Source organism: Vipera berus, assembly GCF_964194415.1.
Source record: "Vipera berus genome assembly, chromosome: 1".
In the NCBI taxonomy this organism is placed as follows: Eukaryota; Metazoa; Chordata; class Lepidosauria; order Squamata; family Viperidae; genus Vipera; species Vipera berus.
In genome coordinates this window covers 41,078,298-41,100,617 of record NC_138202.1, presented here as the reverse complement: position 1 = coordinate 41,100,617, position 22,320 = coordinate 41,078,298, and the positions used below count along the sequence as shown (strand labels likewise).

At 37.5% G+C, this 22,320-nt stretch overlaps 1 protein-coding gene across 6 annotated transcripts in view; it reads right to left on the bottom strand.

The window, feature by feature from the left end:
- The window catches only part of CLMN (calmin), a 93,384-nt gene that overhangs the window by 24,355 nt on the left and 46,709 nt on the right, over positions 1-22,320 (bottom strand). For all 6 annotated transcript variants that reach the window (XM_081312757.1, XM_081312758.1, XM_081312754.1 and 3 more), the window contains 3 exons: positions 15,311-15,372; positions 13,677-13,772; positions 8,921-9,004 (listed from right to left, as the gene is read on the bottom strand). In XM_081312757.1, coding sequence (XP_081168883.1) covers positions 8,921-9,004; positions 13,677-13,772; positions 15,311-15,372 — 242 coding nt within the window. The remainder of the gene's footprint in view (positions 1-8,920; positions 9,005-13,676; positions 13,773-15,310; positions 15,373-22,320) is intronic.

Genomic DNA, 22,320 nt, shown 5'->3' with positions numbered 1-22,320 from the left:
AGATTACTCTTCAAAAATGACTATACTGCACAGAAATATACCCTCTAAATATTTTTCCAATGTTCTCTTATCTAAAACCTACTATTAATTTACTTATGAAATGCTACTACATGATCACAAAGTATTCAGTTTACTACCAAAAAGTATAAAAATTAACATACTTTAGATCTAGCATCCTTAGGAATAAATACATTATAAGCTAAAAAGAAGCAATACTACATCACATGCATATAGAACATGTTACTTATAGGTAGTCTTCAACTTATAACCACAATTAGGACCAGAATTTCCAGTGCTAAGGAAGGCAGTTTGTTCAGTGAGATGCACCTGATTTTACCTTTTGCCACAGTTATTAAGAAAATTGCTGCAGTTGACTGAATTGTTCAGTCATTAAGCTAATTTGGCTTCTTCCATTGACTGCTTGTCAGAAATCAGCTGGGAAGGTCATAAGTGGTGATCCCCATGATCCTGGGATGCTGCAACCATGGTTACCAAGCACCCAAATTTTTGTCATATGACCATAGGAACACTGCAACAGTTATAAGTGTGAAGACTAGTCATAAATCACATTTTTTCAATGCCATTGTAACTTCAAACAATAGCAATAGCACTTAGACTTATATACCACTTCATAGTTCTTTATAGCCCTTTCTGAGCAGTTTACAGAGTCAGCCTGTTGCCCCCAACAATCTGAGTCCTCATTTTACTGACCTCGGAAGGATGGAAGGCTGAGTCCACCTTGAGCCGGTGAGGTTTGAACTCCTGGCAGTGAGCTGAATTAGCTTGCTATACTGCATTCTAACCACTGTACCACCATGCCTCCACCAGTTGCTAAACAAATGGTTATCAGTCCAGGACTATCTATACTTGATTGTTTTTCCTTCATTCTGGGATTAGCCCTTCCCACTAGGGAAAAACTGAACACAACTAGACACAGGGAGAGTTTTTTCCCCCTGTACCATCATTTTGCTTGACACCCAATTCTCACAGTGCTGTCTAATGTCTATATGTATTTACCCATGTAGTATGTCTGTAGTATTATTTATAGTTTGCCTTTTATTGATATTATTATGAGAATTATTATTCTGTTGCTTTGCATGTACACTGAGAGCTTCTGTAGCAGAGACAAATTCCTTCTGTGTCTAATCACACTTGGCCAAAAAAACTATTCAATTCAGTTCAGTTCAAAAGACTCCCTGTGTCTAGTTGTCCTGGTACGCAATGCCCTGTAGCACTGTCTCAAGGAAAGGAGTTAAAACAGTTTATGTCCAGGATATGAGGATTCTGCAGTCTGCAGGTCTCAGCCCTCCTTCTGACACATGCAATACGCAGGACTTCTATGGAAAGCAGACTGATTTGCAATTATTCCTTCTGCAGTCTTGATTATCCTTTGAAGTCCGTACTTGCCTCATTTGATTGCTGTACTAACCAGACAATTATAGAAATACAAATTTAATAATTTATTTTTTTTAATAAACAGCAAAAACAATAGTGATTAAAATTTTGATTTTGGTTTTAGAAAGTTATAAATGGGCCAAGGATCTGTATAAATTTGAAATAAGAGTTTTGAATTTATAAGGTGCTGGTGACGACCTATAAAGCCCTAAATGGCTTGGGTCCGGATTATCTGAGGGAACACCTGCTGCCGGCATCAACTTCCCATCATCCTGTGCGCTCCCACAGGGAGGGCCTTCTTAGGGTATTGCCAGTAAACGATTGCCAGCGGGTGACTCCCAGAGAGAGGGCCTTCTCTGTGGGTGCACCTGCCCTCTGGAACCAACTTCCGATGGAACTTAGGACTGACTCTGACCTCCGCTCATTCTGCCGGGACCTGAAAACTTGGCTCTTTGAGCTGTCGGGCCTAGACTGAGGGGTTTTAATTGGGTTTTAACATTTTAACTTTTTAAATTTCGGGCCCTAAATTTAATTAATTGTTTTAATTAACTGTTTTAATTTTTTTTAACTTTTGTATGGTATGATTTAATTGCCCTGTAAACCGCCCTGAGTCCTACGGGAATAGGGCGGTATATAAGATAAATTAATAATAATAATAATAATAATAATAATAATAATAATAATAATAATAATAATAATAATAATAATAATAATAATAATAATAAAGCTCCTTCTGGTGGACTTTTGTTTTTTTTAAAAAAAATAAATTTTTAAATATTGAACACTAGAGGAAGCTAGAGCAAACTGAAGATTACAATTAAAGGAGATGGGCACATAAACTCAATTTACAATTACAGAATGAAGCAAACTATTCTAACACTGGACATATTGAAGGATATCTTTGAACAATGGGATCAGAAGTTAATCTTAACAGTGTCAACAGAGACATCTGCCTCTATGGAGTAATTGTGTCTAAAAGATGTTACGGTAGAGGAACAAGTTCTACTTGAAAAGACTAAGTCTGAGTTGAACTTGGATTTATAAATTACAGGCTACAAGAATTACATGGAAAAAGTTGCTACACTGGACATACAAAAGAAACAGGCTGCTATATTAATAATTAAAATGGATATACAAACAAGAAACTAAGAGAGTGACTTGGATAATTTTCCTATATTGGATTTACCAAACCAGATTGTTAAAGTTCTGAAGAATCTTGTGAGATGGAACAGAGTAAAAATGAAAAGAAATCAAGTTTTACAAAAAAATATTAAATGGACTAAAAATTAAGATAACGGAAGTAAAAAGAAGGAATTTAAGTTGGTTTATTTGATCAAGGTTAAAACAGATATGTTGTTATCTCTGAAAACACTTAATGGCCTTTTGATGACACTAATATTGAAATGCTGTCTTATGTATTTGTTTATAAATAAAAGATGGGGTATGGGAAAAATCGTTGTATTTAAGAAAAGCTGTTAAGTTATTAAAATTGTTAATACTTTTGATGAAGGTAAGAAGTAACTTCTTTATATTTCTTTTTACTTATTTTTAATTTTCTATTTCTATTTCTCTTTTTTCCTTTTTTATTTCTTTTCTGCACCTTCTATTTTCTTTTTACTAAATTTTATTTTAGATTGTATTAGTTTTTATTCTTGTAATTATAATCTTTAATAAAATTATTATTAAAAAAAACCAATATCCTACTTGCCAATTTATTGGACAATTTGCTTTTCTACTGGTTAGAAGCATGTCAAATTCATTGGTTTCATTAAATATCTCACTTTTTTTTACTGAATATACTGTATATGTATATATAGATCAGTTTCAATCTTAATTCATGAAAACAGCACAGAGCATGGTGTTTAAATCTCACTTCATCTCCCTTTTGACACAAATTCTGTGATTAAAATGTACAGTAGCTACATTCATTATTTCAAGCACAAACATGGATAAACATCTTCTGATGTTGAATTTATATTGGTCAAACTGAATGGATGCCAAAGTACACACTATTGTCCTGTGAATCCCTCCCAACTCACCATAAGCAACTGCAGCTAATGATGCAGCCACACACTAGAGAACAACATGCTATCAAGCTACATCAACTAGAGCAGGGGTAGGCAACCTCGGCTCTTTTATGACTCATGGACTTCAACTCCCAGAATTCCTGAGTCAGCTAGGCCGAGGTTGCCTACCCCTGAACTAGAGGATCCAAAGGATGCACTAAAATATGTCTCTGTTGTGCATTACCACAATTGCTACTTTGCCCTTCAGTTAGATATCTGAATTTTTTTAAGCCGAAGCAATAATGTTTATGTTGAGTATCTCCATTTTGGACCATTTTATGATTATATAAGGCTTCAAAATTCATTATTCTATTCAAGTTACATTTATTAGGTTACTCTGATAAATGTATTCTGGCAAACTGCGTGAATAGAACAGGAATAATTATGTGAGCACCATATGAGCTTGTGGGTGTTTGGAAATGTGAACATAACATGTTTCTAATGCAAACAGGAGCTTCAAAGCCCTTTCAGCTATCTTGTAGGGATCTGCTTTCTCCATTCATTTTTACTTCACGGCTTTTAAAACAGTCACTGCTTTTTAGGGTGTGATCAATTTACTGAAGAGTAAGACTTCAGGCTTGAGATTCAGGGTTCTCATACTGAAACTTATTTCACAAGAGAAACAACAGCATGTCTTACTTATTCCCAATAACACTCCCTGCAGGCAAAAACGGAAACAAGGGAATTTCTGCTACTCCCAGTGACAAGGTTAAATTCCAGTATGATGCCTTCAGCATTTCTTAAATAATAGTAAGAGTACTGGAACTGTCCCATGACCCTTTCAGTTTCTGCATAACTGCACACCACGATAGTCCCTTTGAATCTCTTGTGGTTTAATATTTAAACCAGCAACTTTCCTTACTGCCAAGGGAACTTGAAAATGTTTTCCTATCTGCTTTTCTCTTAAAGAATTCAAATATACTGCCTCCTGAGGAGTAGAAGAAGAATGGACAATCTTAAGAAGAGATCACTACTGTCCTTTATCGTTCAACCTGGATCACATCAGCTCCAGTCAACATGACGATTGTGGGAACTGCAAACCAATTTATTTGGAGTACATCAGGCTGCAGAAGTATGCCCTAGGCCCGCAGGAGTAGGCAACCTTGGCTCTTTTATGACTCGTGGACTTCAACTCCCAGAATTCCTGAGCCAGGCTGGCTCAGGAATTCTGGGAGTTGAAGTCCACGAGTCATAAAAGAGCCAAGGTTGCCTACCCCTGCCCCTAAGGTGAGATCAGACACGTGGATTACATGTTAAATATTTAAGTTGCTCAGATATTTTTGCTTAAAATGAGCCCAGATGAGCTCAGATATTCACTAGGAGTGATGCCATATGAAGAAGCATTGTCTGAAATACATCTTGTTTGACACTGGCTGACTTCCCTCATTGTGCTGTAGGTTGTATAACCATTGTTAGTAAAGTAGGACAATTCCTACGAATTCATGTTTTTGGGCTAGTGGGCAAATGTATAACTCCAAGAGCATGGCATGGGCATTGCCACAGAATGGCTGCCACAGAGAATGTCATCGCTTACAACACCCATCAATTTATCAGAAGGCAAACAGGTTAGGGTGTTCCCTACCACTTTCTCTACCATTTCAGCTTACTATTGTCTCTCCCCACCCCAAGACCAAATTTCAGCACTAGTCTATAGTTTCTTTCCATTTTCCCTTTTTTCTTGCTTTCTATGGGCCTAAACACATTCTAAGAATAAAAGTGATGCTTAATCCTGATGCTTTGCTTCATAACATACAAGCTTCCCATATATTTATTTTTTTAAAAAAAAACCTTGAATCTTAACAAAGTATGAAGTAGGGCAGGGACTGGAACTGGGTCGCACAGCTGAAGGTGAGCTGTTGGTAAGCAGGCAAAACTGAAATCATGCCCCCCCCCCCAGTCCATGGAAGAATTATCTTTCACCAAACTGGTCCCTGCTGCCAAAAAAGGTCGGGGGCTAGATACTAAGGAAGGCATTGGCAGGCACAATGGCATCCATAGGCCTCAAACTGAGAAATCAAGCACTAAGTTATCAAATTCTAAATTCACGCAAAATGCAAAATACAACAATCCAACAAAATATGGTTTCCAAAAATAGAAAAACACAATCAATGACAAAAGGAGCATTCAGTTCTGTTACTAAGATAGAGTTAAATATATAGAGTCTCACGAGCAAAACTGTTACTTTAGGAAAAGCCTGCAGACAACCCATACTTTTAAGAAGTCAAGCAGACTCTGATTCTTCCATTAGTTTCACTAAAGAGAATATTGGTTATACTATAAAACTTTCTGTTTCTGAAGCCTTAGCATCTTTCATAGCTGAAGGATTGAAAAACATATTTAGAATCCATTCACAGAAGTCTGTGTCAAGTTGAGGTTAGATGTGGGTCCACAATGAAGAACATCTATTAAAATTTGCAAGTTACAAAGATTTTTATTGGCTTTCATTGCAACCAGAATTGGACCACTATTATGCCTATGTTGGAAGTACAGAAATTATAATGGAGTTAAAAGTTACCTAAGCTATATCCGTGAAATCATGAAGATAACTTGAAGATTTTTTTAAAAAAAACAATTAGGGAATGGAAAATTATGCTAGGAGACATTTCCTGTGTACAACCACTGTATTCAGCTCTTGAAGATTCAAGAACTCCCCTTATATTAGGCTGCTCTGATTATGTTATGATAATTTTTACTCTTCAAAATCCTCTTGCTATCAGTCACTTACAAATATTATAGGTACCCTCAGGAAGGGCTGGACACACAAGTCACTCCATCTGTCCCTTTAAAAAGTTCACTATGTCTAAGAGTAGCTTCACCTTACATACTGAAGATGAAGCACCTTACTATGACATATTAAACCCCTTAGCAACCAGATAAGTATGTATATGTGAAGTATGATGTAACAGCACATGCAGAATTCAGTGGCATAAGAAAAATAATTCAGGAAGACAATAACCCCCCACACTACTGAAGTTCCTTTTGTAATTTTACTTGTTAGTTCAACACCTTCATCAAACTTTTTCTGTCCCAGATGAAGTTCATTTGTCCAAGGCTGGCAATGGCCTCCTTCCAGATCCACAATATAAATAATTATACACTTGAAGGAATTATTTTTTTAAAAAAAAAATTAGATGGCTGCCCAGGTTGTGCAATACAACTCTGTACGGCTAGCAACAATAATAAAATCACAAACCTGGAAGACAAATCAAGAAAAACCAGGGGACTAATCCATTATTTGCATCTATTCATCTATGCTAGGAGTGTCAAACTGCCGGCCCACAGGCCGGATGTGTCATCCGGAAGCTGCGCCCACCCCAGTGCCAGCAATGGCAAAACCGTCCTGATACATGACATCGCGAGTTTGACATGTCTGATCTATGCAATCTATGGGCACCCACGTTAACATCCCAATACCCAAGGAAACATCAGTTGTTTATAGCTAACCAGATGGTTAAGATAGTGGACGTCTGCAGGATCTCAAGGGGATGGTATTCCACAAGGCAAGGCCATTATGGAAAAGGCATGCTTGCTAAGTTCCACTAGGGCAGGGGTAGGCAACCTCGGCTCTTTTATGACTCATGGACTTCAACTCCCAGAATTCCTGAGCCAGCATGGCTCAGCTTAGAATCCTCTCCGTTTTCCCTCAGCATAGCTGACTCAGGAATTCTGGGAGTTGAAGTCCATGAGTCATAAAAGAGCCGAGGTTGCCTACCCCTGCACTAGGGAAAGGATCCAGAATGTGTTCCGTGGGTCTGATCTGATGGAATGGACAAATACCTTCATGGAGAGGTGGACCCACAAATAAACTGGCCCTGTGCCACAGAGGGGTTTAATTGATAACGAACACCTTGGAATGCACCTTGAAGAAAAACTGGGAGCCAATGCAACTCACATAGCAATGATATCACATGGCAAAACGAGGGGTGTCCAGTTCTGCACAAGCTATCACTTCTGGGTGGCTTTAAAGAGCATACAGCTCATTTTTACATTTGATAGTAGATAGGTACCTAGTAGTTAAGAAGGAAATTGGCATCTCTGTGTACAAAAAGGTTATCAACTCTGCAAGTAGCTAATGAATAAAGCAATTATTAAGAAGGAGAAAGAACAGCAGTAGTAGCAACTTTGAAAGGACAGCTAAATGATACAAATTGTAGTATATTTGTTTTTGATACAGCATGACCTACAAACATTTACTTAGAATACACATGATGCACTCTGTTCTTTTTTTCTGTCTATTTTTATCCATGGCTAATGCAGCTCGGCCAAAGGCAGTGCCCAAACTACTATTCTGTTGAATCAAAATAGGCACAGGTAGTCCTTGACTTACAACCAGTTGCTTAACAACCAAAGTTATAATGGACCTCCCCAGAGCTACCTACGACCCATTTTTGGAGATATGGTGGCTGCACTCCATCTTGTAGTCACATGATTGCATTTAGGTGCTTGGCAACCAGCTCACCTCTGTAGCTGTTTACTGCACCCTGTGGTTACATGTTCATGTTTTGTGACATTTTTGCCAGTTCCTGGCATTTACTTCTGATTTCTGGCAAAAAAAATAATGGCCTTTGGGGGAAATGGATTCACTTAATTACTGCTGCATTGACTTAATGACTGTCATTAAAAATGATAGTTATTTCAAATCCAGTCATGTAATGTCCCAGCTTATGACTGCAATGACTTGCAACCATAATTCCAAGTTCAAGTCAAGGACTACTTGTAGATGTAAATGTTTTGTTTTTGTTTTTTGCTAAAAATGCATACCTGTACAAAACCTAAGAGTATTGTTTATATAGTCTGAAGATAAGTTTTTGTTTTATGAAGAGTACTGTTATTTTATATTGCATGCATATAGTGTACACTTTATTCCCTGTAGAATAGCTCAAAATTGTGAGTCCACGGTTCCCAAGCCACATTTTCTAGATTTCAGTCTTGGAAATTAAGAGGTCATAATATTTTGAAGATCTTCTCTAATTTTATATCCTTCAATAATTTGGAACTTCAGCCTTGGCACTGCTGAAGTAGCAGTGACCACACATTGACTGAAAATTATGGAAATGGAAATTCAATACATATGGAAGAAAGCTGTTTCAGATTTTCAGCTACTGGACTATTTTAGAACTCTGACTATTCTTTAATAGAAAACTATAATCCTTAACAAAATTGAAAATACTTTTAAAAATCAAGGAGTTCAATCAAAGCAATTTCAATTGTTCAGAGCCTGCCATTTAAAAGTATTTCTTGCATTCTTCTAATCATTTAATCCAACTGAAGCCTTTACAACATTTTAGAAGTAATCTAAAGTAGATTTTAATATCTATTCTTTGAAACCAAAGTAGATTTTAATGTCTATTCTTTTTAAGCAAATAGATTTTAATGGCTATTGTATGTAGACCTGGCATCAAGACATAATTATTTATCACATATGTTTAGCATAAATCACCATCACAGAAATTACTTACATTGCTATCCTCCAAAAACTTAAGGGCTTTTGCAATATTGTTCAGTTGAAAAATACGATGGGTTGAAGACTTGTACTCGTGCAGCTAAAAGAAAATCAGAATGGATTGAAAAGAAGTCTAACAGTTCTTCATGCTATTATGTATTCACATCAGTCCCTGCCTTTTTAAATTTTAGAAACTTATAATAATTTGGCTTGTGAGCAGAGCCCCCCTTTTTTAAATCTTGGAAAGAGTTTGAGGTACTGAATGCCTTATAAAGTTTTAAAACAGTATTTTAATTTATTATTGGTATATTATTCCAACCTTGATTGCCAAAATGAGTAATTCTTTCTGTAAGAGATGCTGGAAATATAACAAACAGGTTGGATTCTTTTTGTCACATGTGATACCAATGTTACAAAGCCCTGAATACTGGGAAATTATTTATAGTACAAAAGAACAGATTTTGAAGTCTGTCATTCTATATCTCAGCCTGAGTTATTTGTATGAAATATCACCAACAATATTTTCCTTCAAACTTTACTAACACTGTATATAATAATGACTGCAAGGATTTTAAATACTTATTTTGGAAAAGGTCTGTAATTCTTTCTTTGGAAGAATAACTAATAATATTATGGGAGTTGCTTTGATGCCAATAATAACTTCCTAAATAACAACAACAACAACAACAATAATAATAATAATAGAAATTGAATGCAGAATTTGATTCTAACTGAAAATCATTCTTGGATAACAATGTTATATACAATCGTAACATCGAAGATATAGGTTTCTTTTGACATAGAATCCTATTTTTATTTCATCTATACTTTTCAATATTGATTTACTGTTTATAGTTCTGCTAGTGTTTTGCACTGTGTTAACAAAATATGTTCAAAGTTCAGTAAGAAAAACTATTTGCACATTACCTTTTGTTTTCTTGTATGTTTTTATATCCTTCTCTTTTATGTATAGTATTTATATCTGTATCTATTTTTTTCCATTCAATTATTTCCAATTCTTGAAGACTGTTTGGACAAGTCTCTGCAGTTTTCTTGCCAAGGTTTGTCAGAAGTGGTTTGTCATTGCCTCCTTTCTGGGACAGAAAGTGACTGGTCCAAGGTCACCTAGCTGGCTTCACTTTATAATGTGTATTTATATGTATCTTTGTGTATACTGCACCTCTAACATAGGATTTTAGTTCATCTTATTTTTGGATTATGGACTCAGAACAGCGCAAAAAGTCTACAGTGGTTCTTAAGACAAGAGAAATTGCACACCATTGCTTCAGATCAATATGTGCCCATATACAAGAATGCAAAGACCACAAAAAAGAAAGTTGAGGTCAAAACATATATACAATTTACATCGTACTGAAATAAGAAACAATTTATACAATGGTGGTCATAGTTCCATAATAGTTATACAGAATTTATGTAGTCAATAGGCATAAAATAATCAAACACTTCTACATGTACACATGTAGCCTCACCTCCTCCTACCTCACAAAGCTCTCCAACAGACTGAACATTTAAGCTATTAACTTTTTCAAAAATTCTGCCCCTTTCCCTCAGAAAAGTACAAAGCAGAAGCATCCATAGCTTCTAGCATCTAGAACTTACATCAGAATGATAAAAAGTATTGTGCCGCAATGCCACAAACTATACTCTTTTTGTATGTACAGGAACTGTTATGACATTCACATGCCAAAAGGAGTGAAGCTTGCATAAAATCAGCATAACATTACTTTTGTAATCTCTCCCCCAACAGTTGCTTCTGAAGAAAATAGCACTTAGCAATAGCAATAGCACTTAGATTTATATACTGCTTCACAGTGCTTTACAGCTCTCTCTAAGCAGCTTACAGTATGTCAGCATATGCCCCCCAACAATCTTGCTCCTCATTTTACTGACCTCAGAAGGATGAAAGGCTGAATCAACCTTGAGCCAGTCAGGATCAAACTCTAGGCTGTGGACAGAGTTTGCCTGCAGTACTGCATTCTAACCACTGCGCCACCGCAGTTCCATCAACTAACCACAGTGATGTCACTGTAGCCACCCTGGGAAGTGTGTTTTGAATGGTGGCATACAAATGTTTAAGTTAATAAAAGAAGTATAGCATCCCTATTTTCTTTCCCATTAAAACCAATAGGAGGAAAATGGGGATCCCTAATGACAAAAAGGTTGCTTGCTCTTATGAAAAAGCAGCTTTCCCAGTCTTATATCCTCTAAAATTAAACTCCCAAGTTAAGAAGTAAATATTTAAATCAATTTATTAAAATTAAATATTAAATGCTTCTGTAGAGCCACCCCCATAGGGACCGCTTATGTCCGGGCCCTCCTGACCTCCCCTCCAAGTGGCCACCAGCCCAAAGAGGTCTCTCACATTGGCGCCTCTGCCTTCAGAATCCTCCTCTTCTCCTTGCATGGGTGGATCGGGTTGTGCTCGAGTCTCTGGTCTCCTCCCTATTAAGCAAGGTTCAGTTGCTTTTGCAACAATTGGCTGGAGGACTCATGTTGCCTTATTTAAAGGCAATAAATGGTTTCGATACCATGCTTTCAATGGACTTGAGCTCCCCTCTGGTTGAATCCAATATACTGGTAATCCCTGTAACTTCTTGCTGGCAATGTACAGCTGAGAGCCCCATCGATCTTCCAGTTTATGCTTCCCAGGGAGGCCCAGGTTCCTCAGTAATACCCGGTCACCAGGTTGCAAATCCTGAACCCTCGCCTTCAGGTCATAGTTCCTCTTATTTCTCTGCTCCTGGAACCCTGCAATAACTGAAGCCTTTTCATATGCCATCTTCAAGTTCCTCCTCAGCCTATCTACATAATTCTGGTGTGACCTAAATGAGATCTCATCCACTGAAATGCCAAATGCTCTATCTACTAGTAGTCGAGCCTCCCTACCAAACATCAGTTTATATGGAGAGTACCCAGTGGCATCATTTTTTGTGCTGTTATATGCACATACAACAGTGGAAATATGCTGTATCCAATGTTGCTTCTGTTCTGCAGTCAGCGTCCCCAGCATGTCAAGAAGGGTACGATTAAACCTCTCAGGCTGGGGGTCTCCTTGTGGGTGATAGGGGGTGGTACATGACTTCCAGGTGCCCAATATGTCCAATAGTTGTTTAACAAGCCTGCTTTCAAAGTCTCTACCTTGGTCGGAATGTATACGCTGCGGTAGCCTATAATATACAAAAAACTCTTCTACAAGTACTTTGGCTACCGTAGTGGCTCACTGATCTTTTGTTGGGAAAGCTTGTGCATAATGAGTGAAATGATCAGTCACAACCAATACATTTCCTCGCCCACTTGTATCCAGTTCCAGACAGAGAAAGTCGATACAAACTAGATCCAAGGGCCCATAACTTTGCAGATGGCCCATCGGTGCAGCCCTGGAAGGTAAGGTCTTTCTTTGGATACAACACAGGCAGGATCGACAATAGTCTCCAACCTCTGTCTTCATACAAGGCCAGTAAAACCAGTCCCTCACTAGCTTAAAGGTCTTCTCTGGCCCCAGATGTCCATGTTTGTTATGTAGTGCAATCAAAACTGCTTCCGTATGCTTTTCTGGGAGCAAGAGTTGCCACTTCTCCTTGGGCCCATCAGAAGGGCTCTTTCAATAAACCACACCTCTCTGAAGCTGTAAGCGATCCCATTCTTTATACAACACCTGGGCTCTCCTTGACGGATCAGCGAGTAGAACCTCTCGCTGACCACTTCTTAAAGCTCTTTCAGACAGGTCACAAAGGGGGTCTTCTGCCTGGTCTCTTTTCAAATCTTTCTTAATCAGAACAAACATACCTTCCCCCCTAACTTGGATAGGGTTACAATACAATTTAGGAACACATGCAGTAGTGACTCCTACAGCTTCTGCCCCAAATTGCTCCTCGAACTGAGTTCTCAACTCCCTGATACAGCACTTGGATACCAACAGAAGTCAATCGGACCCATTGTACAACATGTGCCCCAGGATCGTGAGGTCTCCTCGACAGGGCATCTGCATCCCTCTTCCTCACTGCCAGGCATTATCAGGTTAATCCTAAATCCAGAAAGGGCAGCTAGCCACTGATGCCCCGTGGCATCAAGTTTTGCAGTTGTGAGCAGACACATAAGTGGGTTGTTGTCTGTCTTATCCTCGAACTCTGCCCCATATAGATAGTCCTTTAATTTATCTACCACCGCCCACTTAACTGCCAAAAATTTCAGCTTATGGGTGGGGTAGTTCTTTTCAGCTAAAGTTAGGCCCCTACTGATGTATGCAATGGGCTTCAGATGTCTGTCATGCTCCTGATACAGTAGCCCCCCCAAGACCATCCCGACTAGCATCAACATGCAGTTCGAATGGCTGGCTAGGATCTGCATAAGCCAAGACCGGCATTTGTAAGCCTCCATTTCAGCTGATCAAAGGCTTGTTCACACTACTCAGTCCACTCTGCCTGAATAGATTCTGCTTCAAGCAAACAGCTCCAAGCAGCCACTCTCCCCCCCCCGCCCGCTCTCTCCACTATACTTCCTTTTGGTTAGGTCAGATTCACTCATATATGATCCTAGGTGTACCCACTTGGAAGAAAACATGGATAGGGTTAACAATACACACTTTCTAACACTTGCTGTGTTGGTGCAGTTACATTAACTGAACGAAACCCAGGATCCATTCTGGTTGTACTTATCTAGCTTAGGAAACATTTCAGATCCTTTTAGAAAACAGAAATCTACCAAGTTTCATTTTATCATAAATTCAGTCCTACAGTATATATTATACATACCAGCTTTTGTCCAGACAGCACTTCCAATAGTGCCATCAGAATTTTGCCATCTTTAATATCAACCAGCAAATCTTTAACTTCCAGAGGAGGGCTACACTGTGGGGAAAAAGGGAAATCATTTAATAATAGCTTTGGAGTGTGCTTCCCTCTATATCACAGGTTTCAAACTTGCCACATCATATGACGTGTCATGACGTATCGTGACTCTTTTTGCATTGCCGGCAATGGGGTGGGTGCGGCTTCAGTATGATGAAACCAGCTTCTGAACCCTCGCCTTCAGGTCAGGTTTGACACCTCTGCTCTATATCAATCAAATCAGTCAGTTCCCATCCAGAAGGAAAAAAACTGTGTCAAACAAAACCTCTGAGAGTAAAATTGGCAATGTTTAGGAAACAAAGAAAATATTTCAGTTTAATTAGGGCATTTTGTAATTGTTCAGGGGGAGGCGTCTTGGAAAAAAAGGAACTTCACACAGAAGCTTATTAAAAAATTACAGTATATCCTGTAACAGAAACAAATGTTTGCTTATCGTCCATAGGTATTAAGTTATTTAGAAATGTCAATGGATTTGAATCATTAGCAATTACTGATGTGAAAAACTTCTATGATTTTATTTAGGGCTATCATATTTGGTTTGCAAAAATACAAACAATCAATATAGGAGAGCAAATAGTTCTTTGTATTTCTTTACTGCCATTTGTCAGGAAGTATCTGAGAATCAGACATAATTGAATGGAAGGAAAAAAAGATCTCTGGAGCCCATCTAGAACTGACCCATTACCTTGCCTTTATAAATAAGCTCTAAAGCAGTGTTTTTCAAGCTTGGAAACTTTTCCTAGCTGGAAATTCTAGGAGTTGAAGTCCATACCTCTTAAACGTGCCAACTTTGAAAAATACTGCTCTTAAGTAAATATCTCAAATTTGCTGGGAGGCCATCAGCTTTGCATCTTCACTGTATTTAAAAAGGTCTTCGGCATTTTTTAAGAACAGAAGCGAATTAAACGTGATTCTTTGGGACAGTATTTATAAATTTTCTTAGCAACCTTATGGTAGTGATTTACCATTGTCATCTTCTGGATATTTTTTAACTTCTAAGTCTAGTCTGGAATGGGACAACTCATCATGGCCAACTTGCTATGGCCAACTCACCATGGCCAACTCACTGAGGGACAACTCACTGCAGGGAAAGTCAACAATTCAATTTAATTATTCAAAATAATTTAAAAATATTTTTAAAAAATTCATTCACATTTCATGTTGTCCTTCCTTTGGCATACTTTCTTTAATGATTCTATTCCACTATTTCTTTGATATTAGTGTAACTCTTGTCCTGTGGGAGTTGTTCCGAGGCACATTGACCATGATAAGTTATCCCATGTGAGTTGGCCATGGTAAGTTGGCCATGTTGAGTTGGCTGTGTCAATTGGCCATGGTGAGATGGCCACAACAAGTTGTTCTAGCCAACAGTTCCCTATTCAAGTACTAGCAGGGTCTGTCCTTGATTAGCTTTCTAGATTCACCAAAGGCAGCTAAAGTACTAAATAAATTACCTAAGGTTTCACCTGCTCTCCTGTTTACAGTCCTCACTTTTCAGAGAAGAGAACAGTGTACCAATATTTATATAGCTTTCTTACCTTTTCCAAATGTAAATTCATCCATCGGGTAAAAGTCCTTTTCTGCACATTTTCCCTTTCCACTAGAGAAAAAAAAAATAGGTTAATGAAAGAGAGGTGTCTATTAAAAAGGCAATACTTCAAATTTAAAATACTCATTAAAATATGCATTCATACCACAAAAAGGACAACCTTTGGGGGAAGATGGGGGCAACATTTTGTAAAAAAACAGCAAACCATGGAGGAATGGCAATCACATCACAAGATGAACAGAAGCATACTTTTTGATCCTATTTTGGAGAGAGGCCAGGGGAGATAAATTTAGCATAACATAGATGTTTTAAACCTACTGAAGAATTAATACTCCTATTTTTCTATTTTCCCGAGCAAAAGATCCTATTCACCATATTTCATAATGAAAAGTTTGGAGATTTTGAGAGGGCTTATCCATCTGATTTATAAAATCTACCAAACTATAATAAGACAAATATAATCACATTATCCAATTGCATCCCAGATCTCAGATTACTTGAATCAACTTGATTATACTAGGAATGTATCAACATATTTTCTTGTTTAGAAAGATCTTCAAACCTGTAAGAAGTAGGAAAGGGATAAGGACTGGTACTGAAAGAAAGAGAAGGGATAAAGATTTCTTAATCACCCATTCGTTAAACTGTTTCTACCCACTTTTTCAGTTAAAAGAGAAACAGCGGCTTCCAACCATTTTTTAAAAAGATATGGTGACAATTCTGAAACCCAGAAGCTGAGTCAAGCCTTAAAACTGAATTGGCAAAACTCTTCAAACACTCACAACTCAAAACACTTAAAACATGATTAGATTTAAGGAAACCCTCCAATAAGGTTATGGTGGTAGATAGGACTTCTCATCCCTTTTTATTCCTGAAACAAATTTGTGAAAATAAATCATGGAGATATATGTTACAAGACTGCCCAGTGACCTTGGTAGCTAAGCAATGATTTGAAACTGGGTTTCCCCCATCTTAGTTTCAATGTGTTTTCACCCTTCACTGTTTTCTCTGGGCCAATACCCCAGTGGCTGCATATGGACAGGCATATGGAGGCACTAGCCAGCCTCCATAAGTCGAGAAGCAGCAAGCAAGCTGCTACCAACAAGAAAAGATGGATTTGGGGTATGTGTGTGTGAGCCCCATCTGCAGTTCAAAGAATGCTAGGTGGCTGTGTTCAATACAATACATTGAACCACTTGTATTCTGTCAACTATACTTTAGAATTGGCAGGGGAGTTATTTCATATTTATATTTTATTATGATTACATCCCACATTTAATTTAGAAGCTCAAGAAAGCCCAATTTCATTCAGGCATTCAAGAACATCAGGGCAAGGTATTATTACTCCTTTTCTTGCTGTTCCCTTAAATAAGAAGCCTGTGAAGTAGGCAGAGCTGAGAGACTATTTTTAAATTTTGCACTTACATTTTACATATGTTTTAATATGAAACGATGTGGGGTTTTTTATTGTTCATTTGCTGTTGTTTTATGCCACCCAGAGTCAAATAGTTTGCACAGCCTTATCAATGTTTTTTCCATCTTAACAACTTTAAGGTGTATGGATATTAACTCTCAGAAATTCTACCCAGGGAATTATCTATTATGAAATAATTAAAACTGGTCTAAAGCTATTGAATAAGCTTCCATGGTTAAGAGTCGACCAAAATCTCGAGCTCCACTCTCCTAGTCTACCATATCACAACTTCACCATACTGATTGCATAGGGCAAATTTACTGAGTTGAGTAAACTCTAGTTGCTAACCATGGTTAAACATGCTATATAAATACTGCCAGTGTATGACAATGGACATAACTAGGTTTGTTACCCCACTCAAGATTACTAGCTTAACAAAACGTATATTAATTATGGCTGATTCATCCTACCTTTTAATCTTATTTCAAACTAATTCTTAAGGTGCTGGCCTAGAAACCAGCAGACAGCAAGTTCTAGTCCTACCTTAGGCAAAAAAATCAGCTGGGTAACTTTGGGCCAGTCACTCTTACTCGGCATAGCCCACCTCAAATAATTATTGTTGTGGGGGAAAAGAGAAAGAATGAACATTATGCATTTTCACCAACTTGTGCTATTTATAAAGTAATAAAGCCTTGATAAAAATAGACAGACAGATGGTTATCAAGGTCAGTCAGTGCCAATTCCTTTGATCCCCTTGCTTCCAGAATGCCTTGACCAGTGTATGCAACCAAGTAACAATGCCCCATGGACATTCTAGAGTCTACCTTGCCATGGTCATCCAAGCTGAGTTGATAAACAAGCTTAATCTCTCTACTCTTTAGGATTTGCGCTGCCTTTGGTTGCCGCTTAATAAGATGATGTTATTTACTAAAAATAACCTCTCTCATTCTAATGAGATTAGAATAGTAAAGCCTAATTTAATTGAAAAGTAACTTCATTTGTATTTTCAATGGCTGTTAGGGTTGCACTGCACAAGATATGGGGTTGCTTACCTATTATTTCTGAGAGCATACAATGCACAAATATACTGATATTCTTCCCAACAACCCTTAGTGTTAGCATCCTCTAGGTATATTTTGAAGAGAAGTGGAAATATAGTTTGCTGGATGAGGCTAGTAACATGGCCTGGAGCAAGAGTCTCCAACCTGTTTGGTTCAGTCAACACATTGGGAAATTTGAGAACACATAGTGGCTTGAGAAATGGCTGCTGGGCAACTTATCATTCACAGCATAGTAGCATTAAACTCTGTAAGAAGGGCTATTTATCAGATTTAGGTATTGCCCATCTTTCAGTGTTACAAAGCATCTAATTAAATAGAGCACTGCCTGTTATCCTCTCTCAACTATTCCTGCTTACCTTTTCCCTTTTTCTGGAAAGTGACACAGTTAGAAAAATGACTTCAACATATGAAGTCATTTTACTGATTGATTGGTTTGTTTGATATATATAGTCTCCCATCTTAACAAGTGACCTTTGCTGCATTTGAGGCCCAGAGTTATTTTTGTTAGAGATATTTTGCTTTGCAGTACACCAACTTCAGGTTTTGTTTTGTTTTTTCGCTTAATAGGGTTTTTGAAAAATAAAATGAAAGATGTAAAGTCAGGCAAGATGCCTGGAAGGCACTAATGGGGAAGTCTGCAAGCATCAAATTAGGGACTCTAGGGCCAGAAGCATTCACCCTACCCAAAAGGATTCTTATAGTGTGTGTGGAATAGACAACAGAAAGGCACTGAATAAATCACAGTTAAGCCAATAGTGGAATTCCAACTCATATATACACCTTATACAATCTTGTTCTACTAAAAACAAAGGAATGCTGCCAGCACATTAGTATGAATCATCTGCTGGCTATGAATGGACAAAATCTACACATCCACACCTCCTCCACAAACAAAAGTACTAATGTGCTCATGCATATAATCTACAGAGATCTAATTCCATATATTTTAGTGTTTTTTTTCTTGAAAAAGTTAACTATGCAATTGTACAGTAGTACCACTTGAAAAACAGCATGGCCTGTCCATTTCAGACTCTTTTTTTGCAAGCTATTATGACTTTATGATTGTTTTTTTGTGCAGACCCCACTACTACAGTAAAATGCAGACGCAGTTTGGGGTTTTTTGAATATAACATTTCACTGGGTTTCCTGATACCTTTCAAAGAATCCCTGCTCATCCAAAGTCTTTTGAGAAATATAAATGGCAGCCACTAGAAGATGTGGCCAGAATACACAGAGCACTGACTGAGATGCAAAGCATTATGGACAAGATCCAGCAAAGAGGTTATCATCTTTCACACAAATCATCTTTCCCAAAAGGGATATGTTTCAGCTGTAATTACTTCAGTCCCTGTTACACCCTAATAAACATGTTTATGATAGCAAAGAATACTAAGATATTGGATCCACTGCATTTAGAATGTGTAGGACTGCAAACAAAAAGGCAAAAAGATACATCTAAATTTATATGGCAAGGGAGAAAAAACAAGAAATAAATATAATGTTACAAGATGCAAAGGAAAAAGGATTGGATTTACCAGATTTAAAATTACATTTAGAAAGATAGAAACAGAAATTGTATTTAGAAACACAGGGCCCTATCTAACAAAATGAAATTCAATGGTGAGAAAAATAAGATTCTACATTTAGGCAAGAGAAACCAAATAGGTGGTACCTGGCTCAATAGTAGTAACTGCAAGGTGAATCTTGGAGACCTAGTGGACAATCAGTTCAATGTGAGCCAGCAGTATGTGGCAGCAGCCAAAAGCCAATGCAGTTCTAGGCTGCATTAACAGAGGGATAGAATCAAAATCACATGAAGCATTAGTACCACTTTATAATAAGACCACACTTGGAATATTGCATCCAGTTTTGGTCACCACAATTTTAAAAAATGTCTAAGAAAGAGTTCAGAGAAGAGCAACAAAGATGATTGGGGGGCTGGAGACTAAAAATATGAAGAATGATTGCTGGAATTGGATATGTCTAGTTTAATGAAAAGAAGGACTAGGGCAGGGGTAGGCAACCTTGGCTCTTTTATGACTCCTGGACTTCAACTCCCAGAATTCCTGATCCAGCCATGCTGGCTCAGGAATTCTGGGAGTTGAAGTCCAGGAGTCATAAAAGAGCCACGGTTGCCTACCCCTGGACTAGGGGGTGACATGATAGCAGTCTTCCAATATTTAAGGGGCTGCCACAAAGAAGAGGGGGTCTATCTATTCTCCAAAGCACCTGAAGGCAGAACAAGAAGTAAGATTTCTGTATGCACAGAGGTGGAAAGATTTGACACTATGCATTATGAAGGAATGGTTGGTGAAGTTGGCAGATTTTGCTGAAACTGATAAAATTAACCTTTGTTTACAGAAAAGGTATCTACATTTATTGCTGACTGGAAGCCTGTTACAGAGTTTTGTCTAAAAATGGCAAAAATGAACTTATGACATGATGATTCTGTAGGATAGATTACAGAAGGCAGAACAATATGTTGTAACTTTAAAGAGGGGTCAAAATATATTTATACTCGTAACTGCATTGAAGAATATCAGAAGGCACTTCTTCATAGTCTTTTTCCTTTCTTTTCTATTTTATAATTTTTCCATTTTCTTACACTTTTTGCTTTTTTAATATATAAATTACAATTTAAAAAAGTAAGTGTAAGACTGCAGAATATTGCTTTATTTGTATGCTTGCTCTGAAATTTGTATGCATAACTTTTTTCTCAAACAAGCCAGTATCTAAACATTATCTAAATGATAACTAACAACCCATTTTGCTTCTGCTTTCTCTAAAAACCTATCTGTCATTCCATTCCAGATTTATTTTTGGCCATTGTCAGCGCAATACATATTTAAAATCTATTCCTGTCTTTAAGAAACCTACACAGTTTGCTATAATTTTCTCTGGTAAAAGAGTTACGTATATAAAACTCCTTAGTAGGATTGGCTTTTTATAGTTAATTATAGTTAAATGCATTCCAGAATCCTGAAATATATCACACAACTGATAATTATCTTAACCTGTATTACAGAGTTAAGAGTGTTCTTCTAGATCTTACCACTCTAGAAGAGCAAAGAAACAAAGCCTGATCCAGAAAACCTTCAGGAATCAGTAGAATATCACTGGCTGGCTGCTAATGTTTGTTGGAAATATGATTTTCTGAACAACTTTTGAACATTCCCATTATTAGGAGTTCTTTACCAGATTTGTATGTTATGGGAACATTTAAAGTACTATTCTAGAGATGTTCATGTTCAATATGAAAAAATGGCTAAGATGTGAAGAAGGGGAAAAACTGCAGTTAAAGGCAGAACTCACACCTTTTCTTGTCCCCCCCCATGACTTAGCCAATATTTGTACTTTGAGCATTAATATGTATTAAAGTACAGAGATGTTTGGCTATGCCCCTTAGATGTACTTAACTGAGGTGTAGGCAGGATTAGTATCTCACCAAAAAAACCCCCCAACATTTAAATCCAGTGACTAGGGATATCTGTGGGGTGTCAATCCATTCCATTCCAGATTTATTTTTGGCCATTAACTGTGCTGCTGCCATGCTTGGCATAAATAATGCTGAGGTCCCTGATATCTGCTGCAATACTTAGGACAGAGTCTGCAGTTCTGATTTATGGTGCATATTCTCTTATTCCTCCCTCTGTGATACTTTGTAGTCGCCTTATATACCCACGGGTGTTGTTGTTGTAGAGGAGATGCTCTTCTCTCTCATTAAAGGCCTTGCTTCTTTTGAATAGAGTGTGAGAAGATTCCCCTTTGATCAACCATTTTGGAAAGACTGAGAGAGAATAGGACCTTTCAGTATTCCCTCTGACATCATGTCTTCCTTCTTCTGAAGACATTTAGGGCTGGGTAGGCAGTAACAACATGGATAATGTGAAATGCAGGTTGGGAAAAGAGGCTTGCTGGAAGCAAAGGAGAAAAGTTCCTGCAGTCACAGAGTTGCCAAACTGTTGAATCTGCTTATAAGCATGTGTCACTACTTTAAGAAAGTAGGTTGACTTTGCACTTTAGAAGAATGACATGAAAACTCAGAAGTCTGTGTTATTTTTTAAATTCTCAATATCTTAATTTGCTCTACTATTTATAGAAATTCCAAACTGGAGCAAGATGTTCTGTCAATTAAAGCAAAGCAAATTTACATTTGTCCCAAGAGTCACGCAAAAGGCCATGTCCCTGATGGCCTGTCAAGGAAAGCAATCTTTGTTCATAAAATAAATTTCTAGATTGAATTGCTATTACTTTTTTTGATTAGAAATGCTATCTGTCCTACAAATGTCCTGTAGATAAAGTCAAGCATCCCATATCTTTTGTGCTTTATGAAGTTTTTTTAATGGCACCATTATCATATCGCTGTAAATTTTTTAGGAGACTGTACTTTTTACACAAAATGGAGCTGTATGTTTGAGCTTGGCCAGATTCCATATTAAAATGCAATTCTTGAAACAGCAGCAGTTCTTGAAACAGCAGCAAAGTAGGTCAACATAAAATTTGCTGTTCTAATTGCTGAACCTA